The sequence below is a fragment of the Phlebotomus argentipes genome, unplaced genomic scaffold (genome assembly GCF_947086385.1).
Source record: "Phlebotomus argentipes unplaced genomic scaffold, Phlebotomus argentipes genome assembly contig_15, whole genome shotgun sequence".
Lineage (NCBI taxonomy): Eukaryota > Metazoa > Arthropoda > Insecta > Diptera > Psychodidae > Phlebotomus > Phlebotomus argentipes.
The window spans coordinates 8626771-8653126 of record NW_026776181.1 but is presented as its reverse complement, the minus strand read 5'-3'; the positions used below and the strand labels follow the sequence as shown (position 1 = coordinate 8653126).

Here is a 26356-nt window from a genome sequence, read left to right as displayed (position 1 = left end):
AGTCACCGAAATTGCCAAAATCATCCTTCTGATCCAGTGCTGAGACACTCTTGCACTTCTCCTCCTCAGCCGGAGCAATATGGCCATACCCTTACATCAGGGCCATGAAATGAACACTAAAGAAGGCATTTTAGATGGCATTTTCCAGTATTTAAGGACCCATTGGTAATCGCATAGAAGCAGACACTGTGCTCGTGTCCCATGTGCCTTGCAATACTGAAAGCATAGCAATTTCCTTTGATTCTAACTACAGGTACTTATTTTCTCGACACTGGGATTAATATAATCCACTCCGTTGAGATTGATTTACGTGCAGTGGTTTTATGAAGGGTTTCAAAAGTTCCCCGAGTACAGTTATTAGCATAAGTGCAATGTATGCGAATTAATTTATATTTGCATGCAAATTAAGTAGTCGGAATTGTATATCATTACACGACACACACACTCTCTCTCTCGCTTATGCGGCTGAAGGACTTTTGTCTGCATTTAACTGAGCACTTTAAAATGCTCTTTCTTTAACTAGACGATGGGTGAAATTGAGGGGCAGAATGCGAAGAGATATTTTGTGTCAAGTGGAAGGGAAATGTCAATAAAAGCACTTCTTTCACTTGGATCTAAACTTGTACAGAGGCGGTGAGATCCGTGTGAGGCACAGAGTTAAGTGGGAGCTTCTCAATTTCAAGAAATTTTATTGAAAGCGTCCCTCCATTACTTTGTGTGAAAATGGCGAGTGAAATGGCACAGAAGCGCACACCCGGCCGAAGAGTTGGTGAATAAAATAGAATTTTCACCTTGTTACACACTTTATCAATATAAGTTTCGGTTACACGTCTTCCTCTTTTATCTCTATGTCTCACACTCCTAGTCCACATTTTCTTTATCTTCTCCTCGGGCACATAAACTTGAATTTTTATTTACAGAAAAAAAAGAGGGGAAATCACACTATAGTCTCTGCGAGAATGTCTTTTATCTCTTAGTTTTCCACATCACCGAAACATTTTTCCTTTTGTCTTGCGTTCCCTTCTGCCGATGTGTCTTTGCCAGCCTCAAGATTTCCACGCGAAGATGGAAAATTCCAATGTGTGTCCAAAGGGAGATTTTCCCTTTTAATTGATGTGGATGGAAAAGAGTAACTTTGCCACAAATATTTTGTGTGTTCCGGTTTAGTGGGTGGAATCACATACTGTGAATATCAACATCAAAGACTCTGTTACATGAAAGTCAGAGCTTTTGTCATGTAAATCCCTCAAAGCGAATGTCTGGCCAAGAGGCGGACAATTGATCACATGCATGTTGTGTATCAATCAAGGCTCTAAATTTGATGTGCAAATTAATATTTGTGTCTTCAGTTCACTGTAATTCTTTTGTTTGCGCTCAAGAAATACAAAATCGTCTATTTATTGACATTTATCGTTATCGTGCTACATAGAAAGCGCACTTTCGCTCTGAACTTGATTTCCCCTCGGTGCGAAACTACTTTTTGTTTAGCGAACAAGTTTAGCAGATAAATACAACCAAACTAACATACAAATTCTATTTGCCAATACGTTACACACCAATGAAAACTAATACAAAATATTATATTGACAAAAAATATCAAATAAAAGCATTTTTGTTCACCGTTTCCCACTTTATATTCTACACTGAACATTTTTAGTTTCTCAATAAATTGAGGGATGTCTCACAGTAAGAGTGGGTTGTGTTTTTCCGGCCAACACGCCCACGTCTCACTTCGATGTAGAATTATGTGAGAGATAAAAAAAAATATCGCAATCATTTATCATAGGAGAAATTCAAATAATATCATCTTGGTTTGTTGGAATGTGAGAAGAATACAATTTGCAGAGTGATTTGTACGTGGTGAATGTGGGTGTGTGCATATTGAATAACTCTTCGGTAAACGTCATCAGGATGATGTCGGTTTTCCGAGGGGGTATGCAGTTCAATTTTGGGGAGAGTATTACGAAACTGATAAACATTCAGTACTCTTCCGCCCACTCAATTTGCGCACCAGTGCCATTTTATTTATTCACATAAATTGTCACAATATTGACTAACGAGAGGGAAAAGGAACACCCCCTATTGTGTGCGGCTGAAATTTTGAGCACACCAAAATAAATTCGTCTCCGACACTGGCCGTCCCCATGAAAGCAGACTGCCTGCGAGATGGGACAGCAGTGATACATCAAGAGTTATCAATGATGACGACAAGCAAAGACCGGGGAGAATGTAAATGAGAAATCTCAAACTTTCCTCGCCAGCAGCCAAACAACCAGGCGGCCCCACTCCATGAGACATAAAAATAAACTCTTCCCTCTCACTTAATTTCCTCGTCAGCACCACCCACATCCACGGTGGATGGACTTGTAGGTATTATTATGGCATTTGAGGAGAGGAGTGTATTAAAAGTTGGTCTCTCACACCCATTGAAAAGTTTAATCCAATTCACTTGTTTAGAGGCTAAATAATACATCGTGGGACGAAGTGGAAGAGCCACAAAGAAATTCTATTTTGTTGCAAAAATTTTCGGCTTTCCCTCTCATTCTGCCTTTCTTGTGGCACACAGTATTAAGCCAGAATTATCGTCCGAGATAAGTGAATGGAATAAATTGCAAAGTTGTGGAATCTCGAATTGAAATGTTAAACAACAGTAGTAAAGCATTCCCTCTTGTACCTCACAAAAGAAATGGGGAAGTTTGCCACACAACTTGATGGACTTTGCGGTTAATAATTCTGTTTATTTTAATCCTCCAGATTTACCAAGAGATTCACAAAGTGGTTTTGCCAGTGAGTGACAAATCACACTTTATACAGCTGTGTAGATGTATAAACATGAATTGTATACTCAATAGGAAATTGATAGTTGCGTATGTGAGCTTTCTAGGCTTTGTCTGAAGCCTTCATTAATATATAACTTTCCAGGTGTGGCTAATGAATTACTTGCTGAGCCATTGAGGGAAACATTGATTTGCCATTGTGTAGGAAGCGTGGAAAATATTTTACTCCCATTCTTTGAAAGCTCCTCACGTCAGACTCCGAAAGGCTGATATGAGCTCTTTAAAGTTGAAGAGAAATTGACATGAATAAATCACAGCGAGCGTAAGTATTGCGTCAGTTATTAATGAAATAATTTTTTGATGTTGGCATCAAATTTATGTACAAGCATATAAATAGCGCCAATTTCTCAATCCGTACAATTTCGTGGCTGTGGCGTGGCTAAAGTCACATCCTCTGGGTCAGTGTTGGATTCATTGGTCAAATATTGGACTCACTCAGATAGCACACAAAGCAAACACACGCCCAGGGAAGGGGCCATTGAGCCTCTTGTCAATTTAAAGTCAATGGCCATTTTATTGACAAAGCATTTCTCATTCATGTCTCCTCGCAGGACGATGGCCTTGGCATGGCTGGGGAGCTGCTGGATGAAGAATCACTTCACTGCCACAGACTGGAGAGCAGCTCGTAGAAGACGGAGGTGTCCGATTGCTCGGAGAGCTGCTGCGGAGCCTGGAGAGTGCCGGTCTGAGTCTCTCTCCGCCATCACATAAAAATTAAATTAATGTGCTGCCTGTGGAGTGATTAAAAAAGCACCCAAGAGTAAGTGTGGGCCCCCGCTTGCTTTATGACGAATTCCCCCGCCCACAGTGGCCGTGAAATAATCGTAAAACTCCAATCTCTGCAGCCATGAATCTCATCAATATGGATTCGGAGAACCGGGTGGTCCTCAATGTGGGTGGCATCCGGCATGAGACGTACAAGGCGACACTCAAGAAGATCCCAGCCACGCGGCTGTCGCGTCTCACGGAAGCTCTGGCCAATTACGATCCCATCCTCAATGAGTACTTCTTCGACCGGCATCCCGGCGTCTTCGCCCAAGTCCTCAACTACTACAGGTAGGCAAAGCTCCACTGGAATTATGTTAAAAAAAAATACAACCTCACATCAGTTCACATCTGTGTTTGAGAGTGCAATTAACTCGTTTCTAAACTCTAAATTAATTTTCCATCCTATGAGTTGAGAATATGCGTGAAGAAGTATCAAAAGTTGGGCCAAAGGGTATTGGAGCTGGATCTATAGTGTGTTCTAGATAAATTAAAAGCTCCCTCGGGTTTTATGAAAGTCCAGAAAGGGGTCCATTTAGTTTACCTCAGCAATTGTGGTGTTCAGCTCAATGCAAAATAATTTTTGGCCAACCGACTGGACAAAGGAGATGAAAGGACAGCGCGAAAATGTATTTAGTAATGCTTATGGCTCTATACCACTTTTAAGTTTTACTACCCCCACCCCACTTTTTCTGCCGGGACTAATACCTTCGCCATCTGCAAAGATTAAACCCACAGGGCTTGCCAGACACAGTTGTGCTTTTGCATAAAATTTTTGGGCAACTGGACTTCATTTGCATACGACCAAAAGGGCTTTATAGTCTGACTATTCTAATGTTTGGGGAGAGGCAACATATTTCAAATTTATACCCCATACTTATCCACCACATAAGGTGAATTTGCCGCCAAAGTGGGCATTTTTCAATTTAATTACACATTCTGTCTCTTAAATTGCACAACAGGCGCGCACCATTTGCTGATATTCAGCATTTTAAAATCATTTTTCTCAACTATTGAACATTATATAGCAACAAGCTGTTCCCCTCTAGTTGTCATATAAACGTAATTTGTGTCGTGTAAAGCAAAAGTATGTCATCAGATATAGCATTGTACTGTAAAGTGTTTATCAAGACACACTGAATGGGGAGCATTAATCAATATTGTGAAACCATGTAATCAAAACCACAATCCAAACCAACTCTTGGTGAAGCTATTATACACAAATTAGGCGTTGAATTAATCAAATTTTAGTCAATCGTTTCATATGAAATCACAAAAAAAATCGTTTCCCTTTGTCAGAGAATTTTTCTGGTCATTAAAAATTCAAGTGTTGCGGTTTTTGGTAGTGAAAACCTTGTGAAAATCAGTGTAAATTCCGGTGATATATTCAGAAAATGCGCAGAGCACTTCCGCGTATCTCAAATCTGTGAATAACCTCGTGGTCAAATAAATAGAGCGTTAGAAACGCTGGAAAGCTATTTCATCTGACAATTGTGTGATGTGTAAATGTGTAAAATTCAAGCAATATACTTTAAGATAAATAAATAAATAGGAATGTTGTTTATAATAAAACTTAAGTTGGGCAAAATATGAATCCGGGAAAGAGAAAATTCATCACTGAGCGCAATTGACTCATCAAATATACTTGGAAATATGCCAAACTCCTCACAAAATGCAGAGACTTTACAATTTCAACATGTGAACAAACATCTTGGCTCAGAGATTCACTTGAGGAGAGTCAAAGGAAAGTAAAGGGCTAGGAGAAGCTGTTGCATTTGGCCATTTTTCTCAATATTGGCCACTGGGTGGGTATCGATCGATAAGGAAAGGGCCACGAGATGAAAGCAACAAATCTTTCACGATGACTTCACCAGTCTTAAATCTTGCCCCTTTTTCATCTGATTGCCACTCACCGTATTAAAGGAGAAGAGCGGAGCCGTGAAGGAGAATATATGATTTTTTCACTGAGGATAAATTAGGCATCCAAGTAGGGATATTATACGGCTCTGAGGCGACCAAAGCTCCTTACTCCAATAAAGTGTGAGCTTTGCTCGCAGTGTTTTTCACACGCTCGGTAGGAATGGTGAAAAAGTGTGTGTCCACCCTCAGGATTTGTCGGACATGTCGGACATTAACTGGGGGCTGCGTTGGAGTGGTAAACAAATGAGGGGTGGCTCCGTGAGACAACATTTGTAGCTGGTGGGCCTTTTTGTGGCCATTCCACTATCAGGCCCCGTCACCCTCATAAATAATCGGCTGACGGTTTAGTTGATGGAAAATCGAGTATGGCAATTTCGCTTTTAGTCCTCCACATGTGCTTTCCATTAGGGCGCCCAACGGTGGGCGGTGCGGATCGCGTTGATGGCATCGGCATAAGTGAATATTTGATAGAAATGATACCGCACTCCATTTTTCGTCACCAACCTGCTCTTTTTTCTCATGGAAAAATATTGTCAGCCATAAATTTGATGTGCATACCGAAAGTACGGCGGGATAGTCGAAGGAGCGAAGGAGTCATTTATCAAAAGTTTGCTTACCTACTGAATTGGACATTGGACGCCCACCCACTTGAATTACAATATTCTGATTTATCCGCCATCGCCACCCTCTTCTTGGAATATTGAAAATAACTTTTTCTCCCCATTGACCACAATGGAGCTTCTGACGTGCTTCCGATGGGACTCACCCTCCGCAAGCCAAAAAAAAGGGCTGAAAAGAGTGAGGGATCCTTTTGAAAGCCCCCATCCGCAGTCACTTTTATCGCTTTCCCAAGTCCCACGGGAGAAACATAGGAGCCAATCTAAATGATATTTATTGTACTGAGGGTTCTCAGGGAAGGTTGATGATCCCCTCATGGGACGAGTCGAGTGAAAGAGGATGAAAAGAAGGGAAAAGCTCGAAAGTCATCAACTCATTAATAGAACATGCGAGAAATTGATTCGTAAATCATCTCCACAGCATCTTACACACATTTTATCTCCTTCTTTCTGCACTGATTCTCCGAAAAGCTTCCACACTTGACTCTGCAGAAAACCGCTAATATCCGCAATGGGTGAGAATTCAATATTCACACTCCACACCAAATAATGTATCCCCCCAAACAACCACTAAGCACATCAGGAGTCATGCTATCAATGGCAAAAGGGGCGGGAAAAGCACTCCTATCTTTTCAGCCAAATTCACAATAGATTGAAGTCAATTTGGGGCAATGCTTTGCGAAATACGTAAACATACATTTTAATTTAGGACTATCAAATTGCGTGAAAGCTTCAGGGAAAAGTTTCACTTCAAGTTCGAGGCGCAATAACAAAAACAATTTCTTGTGAGAAAGATTAGGTATTTCATTTAGGAGAACAATTTCACTTGCTCAGACATCCGCCCACTTAGCCGCAAATTCAATAGATCTGTGCTTAAGGTCATGCATATAGTGAAACCTTAATTATTTCAATGAATTTATGAAAGCTCTAACTTTGAGGTTTATTGGCTCTCTCCCAGAGCCAATCGTACATTCTCACTCACATCTTCAACTCATGAAGGAGCAGGACGAATTTGGCAATATGGTTTGGGGAGTGGCTGAAAACAAGTGAAACTCAGTTAATTGAATTCTCAACTCTCATGGATTCAGGGAGGCACATGGGAGATTCCCATCGGTTTTTTGCCTTTGTACCATCAAAATCACTCTCATGCAGAATGCTGATGTGTTGACCGGGAAATGAGGAAAGGAATTGGATCAACAGTGGATCATGCATTATACCAAGAAGCTCAGCTCCGCATACTCAATTAATTGCCTCTCTTGCAGAACGGGGAAACTGCATTATCCAACAGATGTGTGTGGCCCACTGTTCGAGGAGGAGCTGGAATTTTGGGGCTTAGACTCCAATCAAGTGGAGCCGTGCTGTTGGATGACTTACACTCAGGTATGCATTCTATTTACCTGTTCAATTAGCATTTTAAACTCAAGGCGCACTCTATTCGGTGGCTGCGTTCTCGTGATTATGTTGAATTAGCTATATTCCCCAGGTAAGAAGCGTTCTTTAGAAAATGGAACACGGAGCCCTCTCCGTTGTGAGAATACGGGTGGATTTTCGAGGAATAAGACAGTGCTCCAAATCCTCTTATTCATCTCATTTTCCATGCTCCCCCTTCGCCCATCTCGTGAATCCCAAGGCAGCAATGACTGAGGCTGCCTGAGGAAGTGGCAGAAAAAATATATATGAGAGAAAGATTGCCAGCAAAGAAGGAGGAGGGAAGAAATGAGAGTGCACGTCTTAATGTGTTGCTTCTGACATAATCATCATCAGGGGTTGAGCAGAGTCAGTTCACGATAATGAATAATTAATCACTGAGTGCAGTTTCCTTTCACCGAGAGCTTCGCCACACAAAAAGCTCGCCGAGAACTGAGGGTGTAATTAAAACGGAGTTCACAGTTTGTGAGTTGTTTGCCCCCAAAACATACTTGACATGGCGAGGGAGAAATATGGGGTATAAAAACTTTACAAATATACAACACAGCGAACATGGCAAATAACACAGTCCGTGCATCAGCCATACAAAATTGAACTTCTGTGTACCCCGTGTAAATTTCCAAGCACAGTGGACAAACATACCACCGATGGGGGAGAATTTAAAATTCCAAACGCACTGAAAATTATTTTGATATAATTTTTCCTGTCCACAATGTTTCACACCACTCAGCCAATTTATGCTAGGCGAAAACCAAAACCATTGTTCTGTGGTGGTGCACATTTTTCCTGGCCGCCATCATCAACAACTGTGAGTTTGGTGGAAAAATATTGTAGAGGACGTGCTCGTACTGCAAAAGGCCACTAAAGAACTTGTATAATTGCGGCAACATTCCACCTGGTGAAAAATCAGTGAAATTTCCGCTTGCGAGGAAATTCAATTAAAACAGTACAACGTTCCCGTACATTTCCCAAACGCTTAAGCGGAAGCGACAAATGAAAGAAACATGCAGAATGTACACTTATATTTTTCGTCCCAATTCTATCAACATGTGTAATTTATAGCAATTAATTCCCATACATTTTTCTCCACTGCACCGCCAATAGCAAAAGAGATTGTCAATTGAATCTCGTACGTTGTCAATTTGAGAAGACCATAAATTGTCTGTAATGCTTTTCCAGACGTTATATTACATTGGGGAGTGATTTAGTTGGATGATAGGGACGGTAAACTAATTCAGAAAAAAAACAGGTGGCTTGGAATAGTGGATGTCTCTGTCCCCTTTTCCCAGTTGTGTTTGTGTTAACAGACACTGAATTCCAATAAATTGGACGCTTGGGGGATGATCACATTCTGGGGCATCTTGTTCAATTTCAAATTTAGGCCATGACCACAAAAATGAGGCTCACAATGCCATTACGAGGCAAGCCCTATTTCGATTCGTTTCAACATCAAAAGCTCATTGAGGAGGTGAACTTGTCTGTTTCATCACCTCAGACCATCTATTTTCGGATGGTATGCATATGGAGAGGAATGTCTGATCACATTTAGGGTCACTTTCTGACACAATAATGGGAAATTATTGATCTCCTTTGTTGCTTGCCCACAGCTTGGCTATGGGCGAAGAGGGTTTGCGAGTCAGCCAAAATTTATAATTCCATTTACTTTGACGCTACTTTCACACCCTTTGGCATTTCCACCGTGTTTTCACACACCCATCAACAGGTAATTTAATAGGAAAATTTCAGCTGTGACTAAATTTCCCCAGGGCATTGTCACATACAAAAGTTCTTCTCTCACTCTTCGGATGTGGTGCGAAAACATCACCCTCACAATTCAATTCACACTTCTCACGTGTTCCACCGAAAAAGTGTCTCTTTCCGGATAAATCTCTCATCCTAATACCCCATAATAATTCTTTCTGCAGCATCGTGATACACAAGAGACACTCGCTGTGCTCGATCGCCTGGATTTGGACACAGAGAAGCCGTCAGAGGAGGAATTGGCTAGGAAATTTGGTTTTGAAGAGGATTACTACAAAGGTACGGTTTCCTGGTGGCAGAACATCAAACCACAAATTTGGTCTCTATTCGATGAACCGTACAGTTCGAATTCAGCTAAAGTGAGTATATGTTCATATTTTTACCGCAATTTATCGATTAGAATGACACACATTCTCCATAAGGCTTCAAGGGAGGAACAAATGGAAAATATTTTGATATGGTTGCTGAATGAAAAGCTCCTTTCACTATACTGTGATATTTTTGCCGTGGAAAAGTTTATAGCATGTGGTTAATAGGATTTCTCAAGAAGTGTTTAATATTAAAGGAGAATTTCTCTAAGAGTCAAACAACTATATAAGCTTTAAATTTTTTTTTTACTATTTAATAAGCAACTTCTTAAAGAAATCTTGCAGAAAAGTTTTCACGAAATTCGTCAAGAATTTTATATAGCAAAATTTCACCTGAGAGCTTCTCCAGCTCTCCAAGTTATGATAGTTGCACGAGTTGCACGTACAATATCAGGCGAAATTCTTTTGATCCTTAATTGAACTATTAGTTAGTTATGGTTTGCAGTGCTTGATGAGCAACTAAATAGAAGTAAGTGGACGAGTAATAAATCGATATGTTGGAGTAGTTTGTGGGGAGAAATAGACTGAATTCTTGCATGAACCCACTCAACATGTTCATATTTGTGGCAAAAATAATTCCTAAACTGTTGAATGACATTTCTGCTGTCTGTACTTTCACTTATGCCACATTCCACGAGGCGCTCGTGGCATTTCCCTAGTGAGCATTATCAATTGGACCTTTGTACACGAATCAGGGTGAGATCTATCGAAGGTGAGTCCTCCAGAGGAATTTCCGTGTGCAGGAGGCTCTCACCACATTATAATTTCCAGCTCCAGCCACAATGCACGGCACGCAAATATTTGGCTATGAGTATAGAAGCGAGGGACGATGTGACTAGAGTGTTTATAGTGGAGGTGACTCACTCGAAAATTGGTTAAGGATTATGAGCCTTTTGCCATTCAATTTAGTGTTTGTCCTCCGTGAATACCCGTCATAAAATTGGTAATCAATTCAATATTGTAATAATAATAGCCTGAATGTTAAGCGCAACACACTACAAATTTAACCACGGTCTCCTCATGTCGGCTGTGCTACATTTTCCATCCATGCCGTCCAATATCAACCCCCGATGGGGCGTCACATGAGATTAAAAGCATGATTGGCGCGGGGCTTGTATGATAAGGGTATGGAATGTTTGTATTGCACGTTTTTCAATGTACACAAAATTCAATTGAATAATATTTTTATTATTCCACCCCCTCCTTGTGTAACACAGTCGCAAATTGCGTGCGAGAATTATGGGGGATAGAGCCTAATTGAATTTCCCGCTCTCTCCCACTTTTTCGTACTTACATTCACTCATCCTGGCGAGAAAATTATGCAAAAAAGTCAGGTGAGAGATAAATTGGAGGCATTTCCTGTGTGACATGATGTTGTCTCAGGTGTTCTCATACATATTCAAATGTGGTTGAGTGTCATTCTGAAATTCAAGGCAAAAAAGGAGCCTCGAAGCAGCTAATGCGCCTGAATTTGATACATTCCATTACGAGGAACCATCAGTATAGTATTTCCTCCTTCTAATGCCAATGATTTTATGGATTACTTGTGGAGAATGTGTGTGCTTCTGCCACTTGATGCATTTCACCGTGCTATCGGAGAAATCAAATACGATTTTCTCTCACCCTGAAATGTCCCATTCTATACGATTGCATTCCATACTGTTGTTTAACTAAATTAATGGGCATTTTCACAGATAATTGGTGTCGTTTCCGTGTTCTTCATTTGCGTTTCCATTTTGTCGTTCTGTTTGAAAACACACCCCGACATGCGGGTGCCCATCATCAGGAATATCACCGTACGCACGGCTAATGGAAGTTCATCGTGGGTGTTGGACAAGGCACAAACCAACGCCCATCTCGCATTCTTCTACATTGAGTGTGTCTGTAATGCGTGGTTCACCCTGGAAATTCTCGTGAGTACCCAATTGATGGTTCACCTCAGAATTGACCAGCATTTGACACGGATTTCCCACACTTCAGGTGAGATTTATATCATCGCCCAACAAGTGCAACTTCATAAAATCATCCGTTAACATCATCGACTACATCGCCACATTGAGTTTCTACATCGATCTGGTGCTCCAGAAATTTGCGTCCCACCTCGAGAATGCCGACATCCTGGAATTCTTCTCAATCATTCGCATCATGCGACTGTTCAAGCTGACGCGCCACAGTTCCGGCCTCAAGATACTCATTCAGACGTTCAGGGCGTCCGCCAAGGAGCTCACGCTCCTGGTCTTCTTCCTAGTGTTAGGCATCGTCATATTTGCCAGTTTAGTGTACTACGCCGAGCGGATACAGGCCAATCCGCACAATGACTTCAACAGCATCCCGCTGGGTCTCTGGTGGGCCCTTGTCACCATGACGACGGTAGGTTATGGCGACATGGCGCCCAAGACGTACGTGGGCATGTTCGTGGGGGCCCTGTGCGCCCTGGCCGGCGTGCTGACCATCGCCCTGCCCGTGCCCGTCATCGTCAGCAACTTCGCCATGTACTATTCGCACACGCAAGCCAGGGCGAAGTTGCCCAAGAAGCGGAGGCGAGTTCTGCCAGTGGAACAGCCACGGCCACCCCGGTTACCAGGCAAGTGTCCTCCCCCGAAGCCCCACCTGAACCCCCTTTGCTACATGCAGCTCCGAACACACCTGAAAAAAGCTTGTTCTGCAATTTAACGAGCGTTAAACAACCTCGCAGCGCTAAAATTTCACACGATAATATTAGGAAAATTTTACTGCAGAGCGCTTATGGAAATTTTACGGTATTTTTTATGGAAGGAAAAAATGATTCATTTAATAAAGTTATTGTGCAATTGTTTTAAATTTACATACATCTCACTTCGAAGTGTCTGTGGCGAAGACAGAGAAAAAAATCACAACACCAAATTTTCAAATTGCTGCATATCTATAAAAAAATTGTGAGTATTAGAATGCAGAGAAATAAATTGTGCGATTAAGTTTGAAACGAGTCTAAATAGCAATAAAATGAAGCTTTTATGTGATATCCCACGAAAAAGGAATGGTTTTCCGTGGAAAAGCTCCATTTTTCCTTAAGCTCATGTGACTTTTTTTCCTAATAATTTATGTCTCTCAATCGCACACAATCCCTTTGAATTATGGCTGGGTTCTCCCTCTTGAGAAATTGTGAATTTGTGGCCGCTTCACGCTCATAATAAACACCCCCAAGGAGCTTTAATGTCCTGCCAATAAAGCACTTTATCGTGTCAACTTTGCACATTTCGGATATGCATTGTGAGGGCGGCGTCCCGAAAATGTACAAAGTACATAAAAGTCCTCAGCATTATGTAAGTTGTGCGAAACCAAATAAAATATCAACGGACATCCAAGGCGAGGATGATTTTGAGAGGGTCCGTGATGTATTTGACGGTTGCAGAAATATGAAAACGGCGGCACTTCCACTGGCCCCCTAATTTAATTCGTGGAACAACTTTACGACACACCGTAAAAATTGTATAAACAGACTCGCCTCCCTCGTCCAAGGCTCATCAACAGACAGGGGAGGCGAAGGAACGCATATCAGTAGGAAAAGGAATTCTTCCTGGGACCTACATTATTCTTATTGCGATATTTCAGCAAAGTACGCGTCGTGCCACAAAAAATGATAAATTATCACCTTTCTATGAATGAAGGCGAAATGAATATTTGATTAATGGTTGTTGAGTAAATTTCAAACACTTCTAAAATCTGATACGAGCAGAAATGAGGTTGGGATCTGTATAATTTTGCAATGTAACCCCTCGCAACATACCAAGGGAAAATCATCAATAATGTGACTGTTGAAACAGTCAAGTGTGTCACTAATCGGTGTGAAGGATGCTTTTGAGAAGAGAACAAGGAATTTTTCAAGGGGTGTCACAGTACAACGAACCAGTTTGAGATGCTAAAACATTTGCAGAGTTTCAGTTTTAATCATAAGGTGTGAATTAATTGTTCCGTTCGGAAATTCATAAGGTTTATCTCCTTCCTTTCGGCTCCTCGCCGAAAAATTCTCCTTCATATTACACATACCGCAAACAGTGAATCGCAATACAATGATTGATTTTGAGTGATTATTTTAAATACCAGAAACCTTTCTCTGCCAAAATTCTCTTAGTCGATAGCCTTCTTACACCATCTTGTAATTCAAATAAGCATTTCCGAATGATTGATCGAACTCTTGACAAAATATGAATAGAAGATGCCTCTATTGAGCGACTGAACGATGGGGAGACAGTAAAAAATCGTCCTTATCAATTTTCCTTTGGTAATCCTTGGCTCTATTCGACAGCAGAACAACCAAACTGTTGCTGTTACCATTTTCGTATACAAATGGGCGTAAAGCAGCCGCAATTATTTAAGCTTCATCTCTCCCTCTTTCGTCTTTCTTCGGATTTCCCTGGCATAACACCCAGCTTTGAGTCCCAACTCAACGCATGGGATTACGCAAACAAGTCCCCAAAAAGATGCCAGACGACGAATTGATAGAAACTTCTTGACGATGTGTCTGTTTGGTTGTTTTGCAGGACAACCGGGAGCGAGCGGGACCCCCATTGGGAATGCACCCTCTGGGCCGGGTTCCGGTGGCACGGGTCCTCGTCGAATGAATGCCAATAAGACTGGGGCGAAGGACCTCGTTGGACCAAAGACAGGTAAAACTCAGTCAAACTCACACCCGAGGAACTGGGACTAAAGAAAAACACTTTACAAAATTACAAAATCACATTTAGGGATAAACACAACTGCCATGGGAGGCAGGATTTAATGTCCTGTCAAGGATATACTTAATCTCACAGCAGAGATGGGTGTGGATTCTCCGCCGTGTGGTATTTTTGTGTCTCTCCTTCATGTTTCCCTAAATAATTCAATTGAAGCCCATCCTCAGGAGATGGAATCACTTAAAGCTATGGGGTGTGTGCCTCTGTGATGATGTGCTTCCATTTAATTTGCAGTGTGTTTTTGCTGAGAAAGAAAATCAATAGATGGGACCCTTTGGTAGGGAAATTCAGTTAAAATAAGTTAAAATATTTGACAATTTTTTTCTTGTATTCAAAATGTTCGAAAAATTTTTCAACCTTCTCACATGCATTTTTCCACAAATGTGAAAGAGAACAGAAGGAAAATCGTGAAAATATGCTCTGTTACTGAACAAAAAAATTTCTATTAAAATTATGCACCAAATGTTTGGTATGTTTGCTCACATTTTCCAACATTCGTACATTTTTATGGAGAAGTTTTAATAAGCGAAAAAATCATGCAATTTGTCTTTAAAAAGGACAGAAAATGATTTTTGTAAAAAAATTATGATAACTTTGCATACAATTTGAAAAATGCCGTTGGCGCAAAAGTATTTAATATTCCTGAAGTTTCTTTCTCACATATGGCGAGCATAATATGAATTCTAGGAATGAAATGGAATATTTAACATTCCATCTTTTTCATATAATTTAATTTATTTTGCTAATGGATTTCACAGGGGAGAAGAAAAAAATACCACAACAGAGAATCCACACGTGAATGTTAGTCTGACTCCCAAATTAAATGTTTTCTGGAGAAATTCTGTTTTTTAACAATTCAGTGACTTCAGGAGAAAGAAAAACTGGAGAAAAATTAATCCACTAATAAGCTACATGTTATAAAATTTTGCTTATGTTGTTGCTTAAGAGAAGTGCACATGAAAAATCAGCAGTACAGAGACACAGAAAGATAACCACATCATAGACCTCAGTCCAGAAATACGGATGAAATTTAATTAAGGAGAAATTGTGAACTGTATATCCATTGCCATAATTTCATTTATTTTACATTATACGCTTTAATGAACACATTACAAAATAAAGATAATTCTCGCTTTTACAACACGTTACATGGTTTTTTTTTTCTCGTAACACAGACAATTTTGTGGGGAGACACACAGAATAGTTGTTAAATTCTGAACATCATGAATGTTTTTTTTTTATAAAAAAAAAATTGACATTATACAGAGTATTAATTTAGTAGTAAAATTGGACTTTTCTCTTCATTTTTTCTGTATTGAATTTATAGATGAATTTTCACCGATGATTACCACAAAAGCAACGGGTGGCAAGATGGCACGACTTTTATAATAGTTACGCTCCTCCTGCAAAAAAAATTTTAAGTCGAAAGCTCCAAGCAGTGCTTTTTCGTGCAATGAATGCCCATAATGCTCGCTATGCCATTGCCTACACACCCACAATATCAGTGAACAGAATCAAATCAAATACCAAAAGTTATCAAGACACTCGAGATACCGAAATAACCAATAAATCAGCCGACGAAGCCAATCACAGCGAATAGTGATGAAAAGAAGGGGAAATAGCGTAAATTTATTTCAATTTCCTCTTTTTATCATATATCTTATATTTGTTAAATATCACCATTTCATTATTTTTCCATCCTTTTTGCCTAGATAAAAAATGATTTTCTTTTTGGACTTTTGTGTGTCAGCGTGTGTTTTTTTGTGTATCATCACGCCAATCGATGTTTTTAATGTCTTTTTTCTGTTCCTCTCGTCTGTGTTTGTGTTATTTAATCGATAAGAGTGCTATTTAACGATAGTTGATGTTGAAATGGTCTCAACAGAAGGTCGATTTGAGATTTTTTCTGTGATAAATGACCATTCATTGATTGCTTTCGATGTTTCCAACCCTGTGATTGTGAACATTTGTACAAAGAAACACCCAACAAAACCCAAAATCAGAACCCATGACAAACTTAAATTTTTCACCCCCACCCACTCATTGGCCCGATACATTCCATCTCCTTTATAGGTAGATATTGGGCGGGAGAAAGAACCTAGAAACGAAATTCAGAGTGACGTCGAATGTGCAAAAGACTAAGCAAAGTAACGTTGTAGGAAAATATTGACTTTTCACTAATTAAATAGACAATGACTGTGAAGTGCTACAGGATTTGTAGATTCTGGCAATTTCCCAGGGAATTTGTTCGGAAATTGCTCCCCAGTGGAATTCAGAGTCTCAATAGAATAAACTTTTCTTTTATCCGCACTGAACGCTAAAGGGTGTGCCATGTGACAAATGGAGATACATTTGCGCTATATTGGTGGAAATGGTTGTGATTATTGCGTGAAAGAGATGCTCTCAAAAGTAGATTGACTGGCCTCTCAAAAGTTTTTGGGCAATTTCTTCCTGGGCGACTCCGCATGTGAAAACCTGTACAGACGAAAAGCTTTGCGTACAGGGAAAAGGCAATTTATTGTGAAACTCAAATTAATTAATTCAGTAGGGGAATGATGAAACTTCCTTCACAATATACAAACTTGCGATTCTGATTGACCTCATTGACAGAGGAAAAGTGTGTAACTTTGAGTGAAGGATTAATTTATCACGGATGAATATTTGAGCAGGAGAAAGAAACTTCACATCTGCAGATATTCGTTTGTAACCCGCCCAACTTATCAGTCATGTTAGGAAGTATTTACCAAATTTGCGGATGTTGTGAACAATACGCATTTGTTGTGTCAAGACATGAACTTGCTCACACCCAAAATTGTTGCGGAATATCTCAGTGTCAAGGTATTTTGTCAAGCAGAACATGATTAGTAAAGTTTTCGTGAACTAACAGTGAGATTTGACTCTCTCGGGGGAGAGATTGTGAATACATGAAAAGGGAAAATTGGCCACGGGGGTGCTGGCAGAGGAGATTGTGCCTCAAAGGCAGAATCAGGAGGGATAATCGCACAATACGGAATGGAATAAACACGCCAACAAGCACAATGAGTTAGCGAAGCTGCTTCCATGCCACTTTCAGTCTCTGACTCCAAATGTGCCCTCAAATGTGGGAGTTTCCGTGGGAGAAAGTGCCAAGGAATTGAGGTTGCTCTCACTCCTTCTCAAGGGGCGTCTCTTGGGCAATGTGTGGCGCTTTTGGTAGTTGCGTGCCTCTGTCAGCTTGTCACGCACTCCGGTAATCGATCATTCCACCCACAGACGCAGACCTCCCTTTTGTACGCCAGATAAGTCCCTCCGCAAGTGGCCTCAGTGAGGAGGCACATGAGAAAGCTCATTTACTCACTTTGCGGATTGTCGTGAGAGCACTACGGCCGACCAGAAAGTATGTTACCAAAATGATTTCATACCTTCCCACCCGCATTTCCGCCCACTTTCCACCTCAGCAGAGAATCGCCATATATTCACGGAATTGTCAACTTTTTGCGGTGTCCCAGGAGAACATCCGATTGGCCCACTGGTAAATTATATGTAAAAATTCCCATAAAACTCTGGCAGAAAGATTGCTTGGTGATGGATCATGTTATTGCCTTTCAGCAGAGCTGAATTTGGGCCTTCAGCGAACATGAAATCCGTCCCTGTTCGAAAAAATCCTTTATGCCGGGCACAAGTCTTTATGCCTGTATAAGTAAATTTCCCATGGGACTTTTCTGATGGCACTGCTTTTGTAGTCAGTGAAATATAATTTTACGATTGAGAGCCTCATCGTGCGTTTATGCCACCCATTTATTCATGTCCTAGTGAACACACGATAAATCGATGAGTCAATTTCCTGTTGTTGTGTTTGGCAGCCCCTTTGGCCAATTTGCCTGGCCACTCAAGTGCCACGGTGCGTGCCTTCGAGGCGTGCTCATTGAAAGTTCATCAAAAGCTCATCCATACAATATTGTCTGGGACATCTCGCCAGCGTTTTATTGTCCATGTCCACATGCTCGCCACTCAGGCGATTTGGGGGATGGACAAAAACCGCCCCATTAGCTGGGCCGAGACAGAGGGGGGGGGAGAATTATAGGCAATGTTTGAGGAATAAAAAGAGACAGAGCAAATGTATGGGCTTTTGTGATGGGATAACTGATGCTTTAATCCTCATATTGACACGATGATGTATTTTATGTGTTTATCGAGCAATTTGTGCACTCCACTTTAAGCGTTTTAATCAATTCCAACACGATTCTTATTGATGGGCGTTCATCGATCAAAAGGCGAGGTCGCTGGAGGGACACGCACATAAAAGTGTGTGCAAGGTGAAAAATCACCCCGAGAGAGCTTTGTTGAGAGCCATTTCCGCATTGCGGTACATTGTGGCTTCCCCGGTGAGGCTGCCACGTGTGGGATGGGGTGAGACGTCACGACGGTGGATACTCTCACCCAAAGTGGTGGCACATGTGCTGCAATACATCCTAAATTTAACTTTAAGGCCTTCAGCCCTACAACCTCTCGCACATAAATAAATATGAGCGCTTCGACACACTCCCAAACGTCTGATAATATTGAATGGGAGCACGGAACTTTTCTCTCCGCAGAGCCACCCACAAGACATGGCCAGATGCTGACTACAGACAGGGTTAGCCAGGAAGTGCTTCCTGCAATACTTCCCATAAGTTTCGGCGAAAACCACCGGGCAATTCACTTGCAAACCCTGCATTCTCTTAGTGGATAAAAGAGACACTTTGGCGATGAGCCTTTATTGGAAATCGTGATTGATGAATTGTTCTCGCTTTAATAAACCCCCACCGTAGCGGTCATATTTCAAAAAACCCCCCACGGTTTCTCGCATATTTCACTGAGCGCACATTATTATGACAACACACTGCATTTGCGCTGAGAGTAACCCCAATTTTGTACCCTTAACATGAGTGCCGCTCTTTTTGTGGCGAAACTCCACAAATGACCTGCACTAATTTCGGATTAAAACTATTGCCAAAATTAGTGAATAAAAACTGACTACACAAATTAATTGTGTTAAACTGATACAGCATCAGTACAAAGTTGTGCACTGTATCATGTACATATTTCAAAAGCTCATTACGAATTCCCAATGAGATTATGAACTATGCGCAAAATGCATCTATTTGCAAATAGCGAAAATACAAATAATGAAGGGATTCACCATTGGGAAATAATGATGCAATAATTGAAACCCTTTCTCGCAATATAAAGTAAATGCGTTTTAAAGCTTCTTCTCGAAAATACTGGAAGCATTTACTGACGGAGAAATAAATATGAGAAGCGCCAGTTGAAATGAGTTTCGTGCTCCGCAATCAAATCGTAAAAGTAATGCAAGTTAATAATATATGGCAGATAGGGAAATAAATGAAATCCAAATTATTGACTGTGCAATGTGCATATATGAATTTTATCCTATTTTGCAGACGACGCAATTACATGTAATTCAAATCGATTGAATGGAACAAAATCCGACGGTTCGCGGGATTAGGTACCTAAAGAATTTAATAGCATATTGTTATAGATTTTCCACCTCTTTGTCCCCCGCTTTCCCCTATATTTCGTGTACAATATAACATAGAGAAACATGAATATTTATACATAATTACAATTCTTCCTATACCACAATCTGCAACGGCGAAAGCTCAAGTGGAAGTTTTCTGTTACATCTAATTTTGGCACATTAACCGAATTACTCATCCGCATTAGCTTTTGAGGGGATCGCTGATGGGAAAGCCTTTAGTACTATCACGCATAATTTGCCACCTTCTAGTCTATACATAACAATTAGCTCTTGTACTCTCGCATTTTCCCAGACCTCCATTCTTTGCTCGATTTTCTAAACTTTTCCACTCGCCCTTCCTACTCTACGCACTCTCTATTTTCCTCTCGATTTTCCCGAGTTGCCCACTCCGCAAAAAGGGTCCCTCTATTCCACCATAATGCCTTTCTCGCCGTCATTTTTCTGGGGGCGCCCCAATGCGCTGCGAATTAATATTTCAGTGTTTGTAATACCATAATTTTTCACTTAACTTGAGGCCGATGCGGCAGGAAAAACAACCACGTGAAAAAGCTCATTGGGAGCTTTTTGGGGCCTTCTTGGAAAATGAGCGCGTAAACCATGTTTAATCTTCATTTAATCCGTCAGCAATTTTTAACTCGACACTGTGCTTCATGTAATCAGGGTTAATTTATTTATGTGGTTTTATCCCCAAAATCCCACACATAAATCAATATTTTTTCTTCCTTTCAGCCATCGAAAAGAAAGGGTTAAAATGTAGCGGAAGGAATTCAGTCTCTTAATTTATAATTTAGTTGAAGTGGGGACTTGCACAGCTCAGCTAATTATCTTATTTAATTGCCTAATTCATACTTGTCCTGATTCAATTACAGCACAGATTGGACACAACGTGGTTCAGTGGAAGCATTTATTTTCAATATGCTATTTAAGTGGTGTTTTGCTATTTTCATTGGAATCCATTTGGGGCAACAAGCGGTGCAATATAGATAAAACACTGACCGCCGCATTGAGGCTCAATTTCCGCGGGAATGTCATCAATTAATTTCGTGATGTGTGAATTAGGCGAATGTCTAAACTAAACCACGCCAAATTTATTTATTCATCCTCATCTCGTGCACATAGTAGACAAGAGCGGATGTGTAAGAGGCACTAAATGGATAAATTAGGCAGAAAACGACGCATTTAAATACGCTTAAAGCACCGCCAAAATATTCCATTTAGCACTCTGTCAAAATCTCGCGACATGATCAGTCACAGGCACGCGGTTGCGCTCCACCATGACGACATACATTGTTCTGTGTGTGTCAGTTGAATTGGGAGATTCAAACATATGTATTGAGCATCCCCAATCCATCAAAATCCAACCTTGCCTTCTGCCAGAAACAAGCACTTCCGTCCAAAATATGTACTGGGTCACATCGGAAAGAATGCGGCTTTGCGAGGACTTTTAACTGGCAGTGAAGCTTTCACGAGATGCTTGGAATCATTTATATGTAGCTTTTCAAGTGTCTCATCATGCAAAATCTCGGTTTTTTCGATTTCATTGAGACATTCCGCATTATTTCTACCTCAACCCTTATTAGTCCATGACCCATGCAAGTCCTTCCCACACCAAGTCGGTTGTGCAGCATCCGAAAAGGACATTTGGAAGTGATCAACGTGTCATTCAATCTGTCCTCTCAATATCAAATTGAGTTGCCTTTTCACGTGGAAAATTGGGCTTTCTGCATCCCAATCCATATGGCGTAAGAGGATTCTGTATTACAAATCAATCTCGTGGATGCGCGCTGTATGTGACTGAAATGAGAGTGGCGATTCCGGAGGGTGAATTCATATCCTTTGCCAATATCCATGTCCCCTGAACAAATACACATGCCCAATCTTTCAATTCTTCCGAGTCGTCTGATCCTCTAGTGGATTTTCCATATATTTTTTGAGATTTTCAGCCGGAAGCATACGGGAAGAGTGAGAGAGAGATTTGCCTCACCGCAAGACACAGAAAGTGACTCATCTGTCCACCTCCAAAGTCCTCAACATGTTGCACACGGCTTCCCGCAAGAAGGTGGCTTGTGAGCCTGAATGGGTTCGGAAACCGGTGGGATGTTGGTGAAATTGAGAAAATGTATTCCAAGCACAAGCTCCACATTTTGTGTGTCGAGAGCGATTTGGAGTCATCGGACAAATCGATATAATCCTCTCTCGAATCAACTTACCACCCACCACGTCGAGCATTAAACTATAGTAATCCCATCATCATTTTCGGACGTCAGTTTTCGTTTCTGATTCCCATTCGGCAATCATCCTCCTTTCATCTGCACTCCCTCTCACACCACATCCACTCTGCCCGTCTTCAGCTCTCGTGCATCTCTCATGTTCTTTCCAACTTCCATTTGAATTTGACAAGAATCCTTCAAGGATCCTGCAAAAGAATTCTCCACTCGCATGGTAACAGTCTGATCTGAAAGCTCACGGTTTAAAAATGCATGAAATTAGGTTGCACGACTTTTCTTTCTAAACAATTTTACCGACATCTTCAACATTATATCGTAGCGTGAGTTTATTCAGAGTTTCGAGGCATTGCTTTAAGGAGAATAATTATATTGCGGTATTAAACAGTTACTCAAGATGCTCTTTAACAGCTTTACTCTCAGTTTAAAGATGTTTTGATATAGCCAGAGGGCTTTATCGCTTTGTGTAGGAATGCTACTGACAGCTTTAACAAATCATTCTCACGATACAATGCTTCCAAAAATAACATTTTACAGAGAAAGCTATCATCCAAACGATACTTTAAGACATATTCGATATTCAATACGAACGCAAGCTTGCAACTCTGAATATTTCTCCTTCAGTCAAGAATGGTGTTATTGCAATATACTCTTGTTTACACAAAGCATAGTGAAATTTTATATGATTTTTCATACAATACTGAATGGTTTGAACAATATATATGTATTTTTTGTTGAACCAGAACTCAATGTACATAGAAAAATACAATTCGAGGACATTTTTCAGGGGTGAAATTTGTTTGATCCTCACAGTGAGTGTTTTTTGGTGAATAGTTTGAGCAAAAACTGTAAAATGTCCTCGGATCCTTCATGGTTGGTTGTATAAATGTATTTACATTGTGTCACCGCTCAGTAGTGTGAAAAGAATGAGTATCATTTTGAGGGGTGGCACCTGACATAGAGCATTAGCATTGAGGAGAGGGACGGAATGCGTGGAGATTAATGAATATTTCTTCGTTGTTTGCATAGGACCGATTGGAGCGTCAATTGTGGCCATCAGTCCGCGCCACGTGCTCGATCTCAATCCCGCCCTGGCGATGTCGAAGCCACTATTTGAGTCCAAGGGGCCACCGATCATGGCGAAGGAGCCAACCACCAACAATACCACGACCAGCGAAAAAACTTTCCTATAATTTATCGCCACTGAGAGTGAAATTGTTTATTGATTTTCTCGACTGAACGATATCAAATATCCATCTTTTGCACACACATTTTCATTCACATATTGACACAATTCATGCTACAGTATTTTGTCACAAGGAGAGAATGGCGGAGAAGCATGCGAGAGAGATGTATAAAGTTACATGTACATAGGGAGCTAGACTTAATTGAATTTAGAGTGACATTGAGACTCTTTCTAAATTTTACACACGTCACCCCACGATAAGAATGGCGACATGGCATTATCCACTGGATTAATGGTGCGAAATCGGCCATAAATATTCAATCAAATCAAATTTGAGGCTATATATCTCGAAGACACAGCTGCTTGTCATATCACTTCATACCGGAGGACAGAAAATCCCGACAAGAAGGTAAGCATTCAGCAAGATAACTCTCGCAATTCATGACAAATGAAGCCGAAAGTCATTGAGATGGAAATGCTGGGGAATAAACATAAATTTAATATTTTACCATTAAAGCCAAGATGTCTTTGCAGATGAGAAAGATTTGCCGGAAGCTTTGCAAGATTTCTAATTCAAAATTCATATACCAAATTCACTGTTCAAACAGAATTTACACCGCTAACGAGAAAGAGAGGAACTCTGCGAGAGAGCAAATCAAATACAATTGTATGATGAATGAATTGCGAGCCACAGAGAGCTTTTGCTCAAATATGACAGCGCATAGGGAGGGTTGTTGCATAATGAATTACGTTTATTCTGGATGTAAGTAAATTAAATTGGGAGATGCATTTTTCATGCAATAAAACTACAAGGAAATTCGGTATTGAAAAGGAAGGAAGTTCAGATTATATACAGATAATTTCCATAACGCATAGTGCTTGATGTATTTTTTTCTCTGATTACATTGATCTTGGAGAACCTCAAGAAGTCATTTGAAGTGCATTTGCGAGCTCTTTCATGTTGAACAAGGCAATGAAAGCATTAAAAAGCTCACATTATTCAGACCCTCCGAACTTTCTATAGCTCTCGCAATGACTTTCAAGGAGGTAAATTGGACCAAATCGCATGGAGAGTAGATGGATTTTTCACCTCCCAATTGGCACTACTCCAAAGGAGGAAATTTTATTCATTTCCCCGTCGCAGGCTTCCGCCTTTCACAGGCAAAGTGTTGGAAAGGCAAATCGAGGAAATGTACAAGTCCATTTCTGCATTGGCTATCATGAATTATAGGATTATTCCGCATCACTTTGCTAAATTAATTACACCATCCAGAGTTAGAAAGTCTCCAGAATGACGGAGGTCAGGCCATGACATACAAGAAGAATCACATTTATACTTACGGAGAGGCACATTTCTCATGAACACATTGACAAATCTAATTCATCGAACAATTGTAGCTAGATAGAGGCACTTTTACTAGATTTCATCGTACTTTCTGTTAAAATTCATGTCCATAAATGTATAGAACTTTGCAACACTATAGATATGTATATCAATAAACAAACTAGATAATTGTAGCAAAATGATGGTTTCATAACCAAGATTTTATATCATAATTCATGAGAATTGCAGCAAAACAGCAGGGGAGATAAACAGAAAATATGCACATTGAATTTCCAAACCATAAATTTCCATATCAAAAAGTGCTCAAATTTCCACTTACCTATCATTGAATGTCATCGACAAAACACAAATTCCATATTTAATCGGTGCATCTAATCAGGAAATTGGTTTTATGCAATGCTCTTAGAACTTGAAAATTGTTTAATTCTGCGTGACATCAAATTTATTATAAATATCCCCTAACTTTGTGTGCAACATCCGGACCAAAACAGCATTACTAAGCATGAACAGTGTTTTAGAAAAAAAAACCTTAGCAACTTCTCATAAAAAGTCTCTTTCTGCAACATGATAGGAAAGATGAACAATACAATAAGAATTTTTTATTACACTCAAAGTGGCAACACAATTTTCCATTTTACATGTGTGTGTTTTAGCTATTTGATAACAAAGCAGAATCTACTAAAAAATAAATATACATATATATATATATTTGTAAAGATAAAAGTATAAATAAGCTATAGTTAAATAAATACAATGTAAGATTACGGATAACAGATAGTTTTCTAAGTTTTGTTCACGTTTATAAACTTTATCATTGAAGTGATTGAAAAATCGTAAAAAGAAAACCAAACAAGCATTTAATGTGATAAACCGTAGATAAAATGCCGAGAAATGGTGTGGAAGTGAAGAAAAGCAAGACAGCAAGTTGGAATGTGACCAAAATTACTGCACAGGAAGGAAGGGTCATGTGTAAAGTTAAAAAAAAATGTTGGGAAAGCAACACAAATCGGCCATCAGAGATATTCATTTACATATTAAATTGACAAATTACAATTTATCTTAAATAAAAACTATCATAAACATTAAATATAATAATTAGGAAATGAAATTGAATAAAATATTTAATGTAATAAACTTCTTTCACAGAAATCAACACGACACATTTGATGAAAATCACTCTAAGTAAAGTCATTCTCACACGTGCAACACACATTGTATCATTTTCACACATTTCTATAGTGAGACATGGAGGTATAAATTAAATAATAATCATAAAGCTATTGAATCAAATAACAACTGACAAGGAGGCAAACTACAAAACTTATACAATTTTAGGTGAAGAAAGACACTCATGAAATCATTTTCTTACATTAAGATTTTAAAACTTTTCAAAGAATGCTATGACGAAAACCTATATGTATATCATTGGAACTTTAACAAACAAGGAGGAGTTGCAGATGCGCGGTGAAGGCGGTGAATAAGGAAATTTAGAGAATTTACAACAAAAAAATGAGTGACAATTTCACATAAGGATATAAATGAACTGTATATCACAGAAGAATGAATACACGGAGAAAGAAAAGAATATCAACCATTGTTTCAACTCGAGAGTTACGATGATGACAGATATTTAGAGAAGAGTGACAAGAAATTAAAGTTATACAATAAAAT

At 39.9% G+C, this 26356-nt stretch overlaps 1 protein-coding gene across 1 annotated transcript; it reads left to right on the top strand.

The window, feature by feature from the left end:
- The first annotated feature begins 3565 nt into the window (after positions 1–3565).
- On the top strand, positions 3566–26355 carry LOC132262273 (potassium voltage-gated channel protein Shaw-like). Its single transcript, XM_059761487.1, has 8 exons — positions 3566–3597; positions 3683–3893; positions 7402–7519; positions 9493–9687; positions 11391–11609; positions 11677–12280; positions 14217–14342; positions 23184–26355. Exons 2-8 carry the CDS (start codon positions 3685–3687, stop codon positions 23345–23347), a joined length of 1635 nt encoding a protein of 544 aa, XP_059617470.1. The 5' UTR covers positions 3566–3597; positions 3683–3684; the 3' UTR covers positions 23348–26355.
- Position 26356: the final 1 nt, after the last annotated feature.

What these genes read in the sequence shown, in the direction of transcription:
- LOC132262273 (XM_059761487.1), top strand. Translation starts at nt 3,685, where the DNA reads ATGAATCTCATCAATATGGATTCGGAGAACCGGGTGGTCCTCAATGTG. An exon ending in CAAGTCCTCAACTACTACAG is followed by an intron (nt 3,894 to 7,401) that starts GTAGGCAAAGCT and finishes CCTCTCTTGCAG; the next exon opens with AACGGGGAAACTGCATTATC. An exon ending in GGTTCACCCTGGAAATTCTC is followed by an intron (nt 11,610 to 11,676) that starts GTGAGTACCCAA and finishes CCCACACTTCAG; the next exon opens with GTGAGATTTATATCATCGCC.